General features: G+C 42.4%; 1 protein-coding gene across 1 annotated transcript; it reads right to left on the bottom strand.

Annotated features, from left to right (window-relative positions):
* Positions 1–4,554: 4,554 nt before the first annotated feature.
* LOC134222148 (uncharacterized) lies at positions 4,555–10,517 on the bottom strand. The gene is made up of 4 exons (XM_062701291.1): positions 7,752–10,517; positions 5,875–7,638; positions 4,984–5,794; positions 4,555–4,934 (listed from the first exon to the last, which is right to left on the bottom strand). The coding sequence occupies exons 1-4, from the start codon at positions 10,515–10,517 to the stop codon at positions 4,555–4,557; spliced, it is 5,721 nt and encodes a 1,906-aa protein (XP_062557275.1).
* Between the last annotated feature and the right edge of the window lie 212 nt (positions 10,518–10,729).

Genomic DNA, 10,729 nt, shown 5'->3' on the forward strand with positions numbered 1-10,729 from the left:
CGTTCCCCTACTTCACGTATTTTGTTGTAGACAATAAGGCAAATAGTCGTTGTGCCAAATGGTTCACTGTATTTGACGCATCTTTCTAATGCAGCGTACACACCAGTCAAGCAGTTTGACGAACATTGACTCCGCCCCCAAGAAAACGCTTCGATTGCTGCTGTAAAGTTGTTCAAACAATCATTTGACAGTTGGCGGCTCGGTTTGAAAAAAATAAAACGGTTTGATTTTGGTTTGAGTTGTCGAGGGCGGAGTCAAGGTTCGCCAAAAATGTTTGAGCATTTGTAGTGAAGTTGCACAAACCCCCATATATTTTTGATGGTTGGTGCTCAAGTTGGCGCTTCGGTCGTTCGTGTGTGATATTGTTGGTCGAATAAATTGATTGTTCGTGCTGCATGTTGGTCAAACTGCTTGAGCGTGTGTACGTTCCATAACGATTATGCTAAATGGTCGTTATATCAAACCTTTGACAAACCTTTGGCCTTTGACATTTAACTCATTATGCCATATGGGCTTCCCCCTGCGCAAAGTTAGGCATATATTAAAGGTGCAATGTAAAATTTCCTATTTATTCTACTTTTTTGTACCAAATATAGTTCTCAAACTATAATATGATAATATTACTATAATATGGAAACCATTTCTGGCGGATATTTACCTTCTACAATTCGTATAAATTGACTAAACTTGCATTTCCCTAACTGCGCATATTATGGTGCGTGCACGCACTTGATCTCGCAGTGTCGTTTCAAATCATATTATTTCAACACAGCAACAATTTGTGGTAAAATTAAGCAAAGGTTCCCACATGCGACGCGATTCTATCGCTTGGCGACTGCGATTCTGTGGCCGTAGATATGGAACCGTAAATATAATATTGCCGGCAGCAATCCACCGATAGAATCGCGACGACTTGTCTGGAAGAGCCGGTTTCCTTTTGATCGGCGCGATGAAAAAATGTAGGGTCCTTCCACAAATTACGTAACGCTGTAGGGAGAAGGAGGGGCTCCGGCCGAGCGTTACGATTCATACAAAAAAATTAAACCTTTCATACAAAAAATGCTACGAGGGAGTGGTCCAAAATCAACAAATTTAGCGTCACGTAATTTGAGAAAGAACCCTTATCTCGCCAATCTTTATTGAACACGCGATGTTTCATATCAATCTTTCGTTTCTGGGACGCAGCCATTTCAAGTTATCATAACACTTAGTTATGTAAAGTCAAATAGGTACAAATAAATCGATTAATATAACAAATAAATCGATGATTTTAAAACTTTCATTCTGCGTGAAGAACATAAGGTTCATGTTTATGATTCCCTTCTATTTAAATTATTTTGACACCAAATTAAACAGTAGTGGTACCTATATGATTTTCAAGATAAATCTCACTTCGTGTCGCACTTCGCGTCTACTCTGGCCGTTCCCTTAGTCCATTTGATTCTGGGTATCTTGCGTGGACGCGACGTGCACGCAGATTAAAAACCGCTACGTGGACATCGGCCCTTAGATGGGCAGATGGTTTTGCCTTTCTCGTTTACCTATACATATTGCATTCGTTTTTCTCTAGCGGATTTCGCACTGCGTTGTTTTTTTTTTTCAATTTAGCAGAAGTGTAGGTACCATTATCAATATCATTGGGCCGAACCGTTGAGGAATCGAGGCGTATCGAATACTATGACCATAATTATCTTCCTAAGGGAAAGAAAGTTATCAGTTTGGCAAAAACCATTGCTCCATCGAAAAATTAATCAAAATCAGTGTCATCCTACTTGTTGTTCGGGAAACTTGGGCGCATATGGACATGGACAAGTTATTTTTTAAAGCTTAAGGTGTGATGGACAAGTTACAAGTAGTTAAGTATGAACTGCTGTCTATGAAAGACCAGTACAAATGCCCGAATTATTACAAAAGAATCAATTGTCCAACCACAAGAACTGAGATAAAATCATAAATATTTGAACGTTTTGCAATTGAATTCTATAAAAGCCTTTTTACGTGTCCACGGCACGTTTCAAATACCACTTCTATATAAATGTCTTCGTGTCTGCCGTATCCTAACGGGGAATTATCAAATTCTATATTTGAGAGTTAAGAAAATATTATAAAAGTAAGTGAAAATAACCCGGGCCTATCACATAAGGTTACTGATTTGGAAGTTAAATTTCCAAATGCGTAGAATATTTCCTACCTATTTCAATCGTGATGGAACTATTGTTTGGTTTATAGTGATATGTACATGTAGGAGTAGTGATCACAAAAAGTGTTGCGCATATTAAATGCTTATTAGAATATAAGACTTATGTACGTACTATCCGTTGAGACGTTTAGTGCAAAAGTTACTCAATAGAGATATTCTATATCCCTTGTGCTTTGAAACTACAAAAGCATCTATGCGACACTGAGTTGGTGATGTTTTTTCTGAACATACTGCGTTAAAATATAAAGCAAGACACTGTTTTCGGTACAATCACAGCATGTCGTCTTTAACGGATAGCAAAAACAGGAAGTAACGTGTGATTTGTTAGTAGATTATGTTTATGATAAGCATGAAAACATGTATACTTAGCAACTAAACCATGAATAAATTTATTTATACAGATAACAATCTACACAAGTTTTACGCTAACTCTTAAAAAACAAAACGGTTAAGTATCCAAGTGATTCAACCAAGTATCGTAAAGTGAATACAAATTTTGTCTCTTATAACAAAAATTGCGTATGATGAAAACATTAACTGAATTAAAACGATACAAAGCAACCGACAAATATTCTACCTCTGATACGAAAATGAAAACAACAAGTAAACTCACTTTATATTCATGCGTAGTTCGTAATAAACACACTAAAAATAGACAAAAGTATAAAAAGAATTAAATTGTCAAATGAAGAAAAAAAAAAGTATTCACAAATGGCAAAGAGTTATCTAAAAGTGGATTGCAAGTGGAGGTATGAATATGAAAAAAGTTGAATGTTTCAAAAATGTTAGTGGTGACAAAATTGAAAGAATCTGTACCTTAAACACATGCTCTTTCCAGGAGGAGAATCCCGGACCTATGTTATCGACAATTATAAGAGCAAAAAGCGCTAATCAAATCGTACATTTAGAGTACGTATTGATAAAGTGCCATTTATGAAAGCTGATTTGAGAAATCAGTTATAAATTATGCTTAGAAAAAATACACAATTTGCAATCTTTACCACACTCCGACTACTTACACAAAACAGTCGTTTTTATTCTATATTTTCTGTCTTTCAAAAAGCAATGAAATAAAACAAGCTAAAACAAAGATAAAGTGCAATGAAAAAGAGAATGACAAATACACATTACGCATAACACGGATATTATTCGGCGAAGAGTTACTTCCTAAATCGGAGCAGTTTAATTTGTTAGTTGCTGATTGATGAAACACAAATGTGCTGTTGATGTTTTTCTTTTTTTTCTATGTTTTTAAACTGTACTTGAAATGATTCACATTCTATATATGACAGCATGTAATATTAAAGCAAGATTATTAATAAATATAAATACATCACATTGCAAATCCGATACAATTGTACCTATACTACTTCTCGTCGAATTCGACATTTCTCATGCGAGACCAGTGTGCAATTCATGTGGGCAAGGGGAATCGTCTCTAAATTCATTCGAAACGTCTAATCTCACACGAGACGTATGATAAGCACAAATGTAATTTATTTGAGGATATCACAGTTCAAAACTCATTCCAGGGTAATCATTACTGAATCCGAAATCGGATCTCCAGCAGTAAACTGTAAAATTTATCTCTCATTCGCTGGAGAAAAGGTAGATTTGTTTATTATTTGATCGAATTCAATGAACAGTAGCCAAAGATTTCTCCTTGCGGAAAACGAAGTAAATAGAATCACTGCAAGACTGCGGGATCAGTACAAAAGGCCGAACCACAGAAGGCCGAAAATGTTCTAGCATACCCCAAAAGGCCGAATCATTTCAAAAGTTTCAATCTACCAACCAAGAGAACTTGGAATACTGAAAAATTAACGTTTACTTTTACTGTAAGGAGGAAGAAAAAACAATCCTTCAGCAGCTCGTTGTAAGTGCAGCTCAAAGCTAAAATTAGATTGTCTTTATTAGCCGTTGTTTTAGGTTAGATTAGGGGCATGTTACATTTGGTTTCTCCTAAACCTTTCTTTACGACAGTAGACTACACGGTGTGATCGTAGCTTCCTACCCAACTATGCGACCTAAATTACAAGCAACATCGAATTTCTATTGTCCATACTTAGCGACACTATCGAAGATTGATATCTGTTTCGACTAGTTTCACTTTTCCTCTTAAATGATGCTTCCTATAAATATAATAACAAATTGAGTGTCCGAATTACAGCGACACGGTATCACGGTATAATACCTATTCTGCTAGTTATCATTCAAATTCAATTAGCGTTAATACCTCACTAGCACTATATAGGACAAATTTAATAGAAAATAAACGAATCACGTTCGCTATGAAATTTACTGATAAGAGCGTACAGCGACGAATTGTTATCTACACAAAACTATATTGCGGCTCATTGTTGTGAGGAACGTAGTGTGCGTTTAGTGCTGGATTCTGCATTAGGAAGCGATGGTTCAGAAGTCGTGTTGCCAGAACATCCCCCTCCCCGTGGATCGAGAGGAGGGTCTTCCGTAGATCCACCCAGCTCCAACACCGCTAGCTTGATCACTGGACGCCTTAGTTTTCCAGATGCCGTTCGCACTACTGCTTGCCGAACTCTTCCGTCTTTGCCAGGAATAGTTTCTTCCACAAAACCTCTAATCCACGACCTTCTCTTGCCTTCCGACACATAAACAAGATCCCCTACCTTGACGGATCTCACGTCATCCAGCCACTTGGTCCGCTTGTTGATTGTAGGAAAGTATTCATTCGCCCATCGCTTCCAGGCAACGTCTGCTAATTGTTGAGATCGTTGAAAACTACTTCGGAGAACTTGTCCTACATTCGTCGGTGGCTCTAGAGGCTCGTGTGTCCCAGTCGAGCAAACCCAAGATGAAATGATTTAGTGGCAATGCTTCGGGAGAATTTATTTCTTGTGGCATGTAAGTGAGACGACGTGAGTTGATCAAACCTTCCGTTTCGACTAGCACAGTCCATAAGATTTCGTCGGTTAATTTGCGTCCATCGTTCAATGCAGCCATTGCTTCTTTAACGCTGCGTACCATTCGTTCCCATACCCCGCCCATGTGAGGGGCGGAGGGAGGATTGAATGACCATTTCGTGCGTGCGTCTGTGAAAGTGCCAGCGCTTGCTATGTTGATCTGTTGTATCTGCTTCTGAAGTTCCCGGTTGGCGCCCACAAAATTGGTACCGTTGTCCGAAAAAATATTTACTGGAGACCCACGTCTTCGCGAGAATCTTCGGATCGCCATTATACACGATTCGCTCGATAGATCGTAGGCAACCTCAAGGTGCACGGCACGTACGACTAAGCATGTGAACACTGCGACGTACCTTTTTTCTTTGTGCCTACCGACGGTTACTTCCAATGGGCCCATGTAGTCAATTCCCACGTAGCTGAATGGTCGCACATATGGGGTCAGTCTATGCTGGGGTAGTGGGGCCATTCGAGGAGGAGAGGGTTTACATTTGTTTACTTTACAGAACACGCAGTTTCGGGAAATTTTATCCACAGCCGAACGTAAATGCGAGATCTCAAATCGTTGGCGGACCTCGTTAACAATCAATTCTTTGCTTGCATGACCGCAACGGTGATGATAAAACTCCAAAAGTCGTTGAGTGATTTGACTGTCCTTGGGAAGAATGATCGGGAATCTCGCGTCGAAATTCGCGTATATATAGCATTCGCGGTTCTTCCTTCCATTCGAATTACTCCGAACTCGTCCGCAAATGGTGATAATTGGTAGATTGGGCTGCTTTTCTCGATTGGCGACCATTCCGCAATCGTTTGATCACGGTTTTTCAGCAGAGTTCGAATTTCGTCTTGATAGTATTCGCTTTGCGCTGCTCTCCACAAAAACTGCTCTGCTTTTTGAAATTCTTCCTGCTTCAACGGTGTCTTACACGATGCAATGGTACGTTTCAAACAGATCTGCTGATTTCTTGTCGCCGGAAAGGTTTCTATCGGGCGTTTAGAAATTCGTAAGCGGCAATTGTTGACAAAGCGGTACAAGCATGCTACAGTTCGCAAAAGTATACTCCATTTCGATACCCTAGAAGTGTCTATTATCCCAATAGGTAGAGAGATGTGGGCTAGGACGTAGGTGGAGCGTAACTCTTCAGTGGTATTGGTTTTTATGAAATGCTGGGGCCACAGATCTTCGGAGAGGTATAGAAATGCCGGTCCCTTAAACCATCTCCCGCTCGAATCAGGTTCCGTATCGTGTACCCACTTCGTCAAACAGTCAGCTACGTTGTTCTTTGACGGTACCCATCGCCAGTTTTCTGCTTGGGTTAACGACAGAATTTCCCCAATACGATGCGCAATGAATTGCTTATATCGTCTGTGATCCGAGCGAATCCACGAGAGGACAGTGGAAGAGTCCGTCCACAAGTACACCTTGCGAGGTTGAAGAGAGTGATAAGCCAAAGCATTGTTGAGTAATTTAGCGCCCAGCACTGCAGCCTCCAACTCCAATCGAGGGATGGACAAATGTTTGAGTGGAGCAACCTTGCTTCTCGCCATGATTAAAGAGCATCTTACACATCCGAATTCATCGATAGCGCGAAAGTAGACCGCGCAGCCATATCCTGCCTCACTGGCATCGGTGAATACGTGACACTGCAATGATTGTTCGGAAATCGGTTGTGCGTCGCCGAAATAATAACGTGGAAGGCTGAGTTCACGAATACCAGGCAGCAATTCCACCCATCGCATCCATTTTGTAAATTCGGCGTCTCTCATTTCTTCATCCCATTGAATACCGCTTCTCCATAAATCCTGTATTAAGGTACGCCCATGAATAAGATATGGAGCTAATAGACCAAGGGGATCGAATAAGCTCATTATAATCCTCAGAGCTATGCGTTTCGTAGGTCGTTTATCTCCATTGATGTAGAAAAGCAACTGTTCACCTAGCTCCGTGCAGAAGGTCAACGCATCCGATTCCGGATGCCATAACATCCCCAACACTCTCTCCCATTTTTCTCCTATTGTTGATTGCAAAAGACGTGGATCTCGGGCGACACTTTCGCCAAGCTCTTCCAATACTACGCCACTGTTGCTCACCCAATTTCGCATCTCGAATCCTCCATGCGCATGGATGGATCGCACTTGCTTCGCCAGCTTAGCTGCTTCTTCGGGAGAATCGGCGCTATCATAGTAATCGTCCATGTATGTTTTATCCTTAATCGCTGCCGCCGCCAAAGGATACTCGTTCGCCCACTTGTCGGCGTTCAGACGCAAAACGTGCTGCGCAACGCATGGTGAACATGTGGCACCAAACATAGCCACATCTGCTATATACACTTCTGGAGGGTTTTGAGTGTTAAACCGGAACAGGAAGCACTGGAAATATTTGTCCGAGGTTCTCATCCGAAGCTGCAAAAACATTTCTCGGATATCACCTCCGAATCCTATGCGCTTCTCCCGAAATTTGCAGATGACCGATGGAAGCGACACCAGCAGATCTGGACCCTTCAATAGTCGCGAATTAAGAGAGACTCCGTTTACTTGGGCTTTGCCGTCCCACACCAGCCTTTTCTTTTGCTTTTTTGGATGCGTCACTACACCCAGGGCAAGAACCGAACCTGTCTTTTATTTATTTCGATTAGCTCATGTTCGGTGGCTTTGTGGATGTAGCCCTTTTGCGTATAATCTACGATCTGATTATTGACACTGGCTCGTAGACTTGGGTCCTTGGCTAGTTGGGTTTCGAAGCTTCTTAGGCGCTTCATCGCCATTGGGAGACTATCTGGCAACTGTATATCGTCGGTTTTCCAAAGCAATGCAGTTTCATACTTTCCTTCCACAAACTTCGTAGTGCTTTCTAATATTTCACGGGCTCGTTTTTCGTCAGCGGACTCGAGAGTTGGCGTTCGGCTGGTAATAGCTTCTTCTATAATAAACTGCTGTCGAACCAAGTCGTTTAATTGACGATCAGCGTCGCAACTGCATTCGTGGACGTTCACAAATCCATTCTTCGATATTGCACTTCCATCCGGACCATATACGGACCAACCTAACAGCGATTTCACGGCGATCGGATCTCCTGGTTTGCCAACACAACTATCCAGTGGAGCGAAAAGACTTAGATTTTCCAATCCCAAAAGAATCTTTGGAACGGCTCCGGAATACGATGAGACAGGAAGATTACGCAGGTGTGAGAATCGCTCGGTCAACTTGCCCATAGCCAAACTCTGGTTTGGCAAATTCAACTCCTCAATTGTGTGAGCGGTTTTCAATATAAAACGCCGTGTTAATCCTTTGCCGGCGATTTCGAAATTCACTCGCTCGGAATTGTGCTCGTTTCTCATTACACTAGAGGTCCATCGCAACTCTAATGGTTTTGGAACACTTGAAACGCCAAGTTGCTGTGCCAGTCTTGCTTCTATGAGGGTCAGGGAAGAACCTTCGTCCAAAAAGGCTAAAGTTTCACATTTTTGGTTTCCATTATACAATGTAACGGGAATTATCCGGAAAAGGACGGACCTTTGCGATTGCTCGTGAGTGTTGCACTCTGATGCTCGTAATTGATGTCGACGTTGTTCTTGACGATGAAGCAGTGGGTGGTGACGAACACGACAGTTTCCGACGTTGCACCGGATTCTCGAGCGACATCTCCATTGCCCGTGATCGAACAAACAAACTTGGCACAAATTCCATTGCTCAACCGCCTTTAGGCGAGCCTCCAACCCTAATTGTTGGAATCGTTCGCAATTCCGCACTCGGTGGTCTGTTCTTTTGCATATCGGACAAGGCTGACGTTCGCTGTGACTTTCCTCTTCAACAACTTCTTCATGTGTGTATAGATGTCCCTTTTCCTTTGACTTATCCCTGTCAGCTCCAGAATTGACTGACTTCGGTTGAATGGGTGACGTGACTTCACTAGCGTCGTCGACGAGTTCCTCCATGAAAATTCCGAAGTGTTTCAATGTTGGTTCAGCATGTGGACGCTTAAACCTCGCCCACTCGAGTTTAATAGATGCCGGTAATTTATCTACTAACTCGCCGAGTAAGGTTGGATTAGACAAGTGACCCTTTAGATTTGCGGCCTCCAAATGGTCGCATAGCTGTTGTACCGTCAATCCGAAATTGATGAGGGAATCCAATCTTTCAGGCTTCGGTGCATCCACACGACGAACCTTGTTCAAAAGGTTTTTCACCAAAAGCTGTGGTCTGCCGTATAATCGTCGCAGCGTGTCCATGATCGCCTTCACATTTTGAGGAAACATTAGCTTAGTGACCACGGCTTCTCGTGCCGGTCCTCGCAAGCATTCACGTAGACGTATGATGTTTTCAACGTCTGAAAACCCACACGCGATGTTAGCTGTTTCAAAGCTATGTACAAATATCGGCCAATCCTCGGGATCTCCCGAAAATACTGGAAGCTTCTTGGGCCAGATCTGTCTCGCCGATATTTGATTGGCAGTCAGTCCCTCCCCGTTGGAACCGTTAGCTACTCCTTCCAGGCGGCCAAACTGCTGTATCAAACTACCATTGGTTCTGATGTCATGATTATGATTTTCCAACTCTTCTTGTCGACCATCGTAACCTTGTTGTTGTTGAACTGGAACCGCTAAACCGGGCCAAACATTTCCCCGCTTGCTCAGCTCGCGCTGGGTTTTTAACCATTCCTCTGTCCTACTTTTTCGGCTCGAAATGCCTGACTTGTGGCTAGCAGCTTCTTCTACCAATTGATCCTGCAACTCAAACTTTTCTCGTAGATACTTTTCCTGCATCGCCAGTTCTTTCGATTTTATTGCATGTTCTTGATCCTTGAGCTGTTTCTCTTGTTCTAGGCGGACCCGTTCTTCTTCTATTCGCGATCGTTCCTCTTTCAATTGTCGTTCCTGTAATTGCCTCTCATCCTCTAATCGCTGTAACGCTAGCTGCGCGCGAACTCTGGCTGTAGAACTACTTGATTTGGAAGATTTCGCCTTCTCATGGTTCGATGTCAATAAAGCCGTTAATTCTGGATGCTTTTTCGGAGTGACGGTAGTGTTCGGATCCGGATTGGGGATAGCCAACGTCCTCAATAATTCAGAATTCTTCGACTTCTCGGAAGTCTTCTTTTGATTCGAGGCGCTTGACTTCTGAATCTCACCCGATGTCGCACCGAGAACAGTCAAACTCGCCTGCTGCTTCTTACCTCCTTTCTTCTTTGCTCCGGTTGCTTCCGAAGACGGTTGAGGTGCACAAGTACTGCATCTCCACGATCGATTTTGAATTCCGGGCGACACTTTGGCACAAGCGTAATGGTACCATACGCTGCACCCGTCGCATGCTACCATGCCGATATCTGCGGAATTCGGTCGCTCACATGCACCGCAGTCATAGACGTCGTTAGATGGCATCCCGCTCAAATCTTTGAGTTTGTAAGGAGGAAGAAAAAACAATCCTTCAGCAGCTCGTTGTAAGTGCAGCTCAAAGCTAAAATTAGATTGTCTTTATTAGCTGTTATTTTAGGTTAGATTAGGGCATGTTACATTTGGTTTTTCCTAAACCGTTCAGTAGACCACACGGTGCGACCGTAACTTCCTACCCAACTATGTGACCTAAATTACAA

The sequence above is a fragment of the Armigeres subalbatus genome, chromosome 3 (genome assembly GCF_024139115.2).
Source record: "Armigeres subalbatus isolate Guangzhou_Male chromosome 3, GZ_Asu_2, whole genome shotgun sequence".
Taxonomy (NCBI): Eukaryota; Metazoa; Arthropoda; class Insecta; order Diptera; family Culicidae; genus Armigeres; species Armigeres subalbatus.

What these genes read in the sequence shown, in the direction of transcription:
- LOC134222148 (XM_062701291.1), bottom strand. Translation starts at nt 10,517, where the DNA reads ATGCCATCTAACGACGTCTATGACTGCGGTGCATGTGAGCGACCGAAT. An exon ending in TCGAAATAAATAAAAGACAG is followed by an intron (nt 7,639 to 7,751) that starts GTTCGGTTCTTG and finishes CGACTATTGAAG; the next exon opens with GGTCCAGATCTGCTGGTGTC. An exon ending in CATTTGCGGACGAGTTCGGA is followed by an intron (nt 5,795 to 5,874) that starts GTAATTCGAATG and finishes ATTCTTCCCAAG; the next exon opens with GACAGTCAAATCACTCAACG.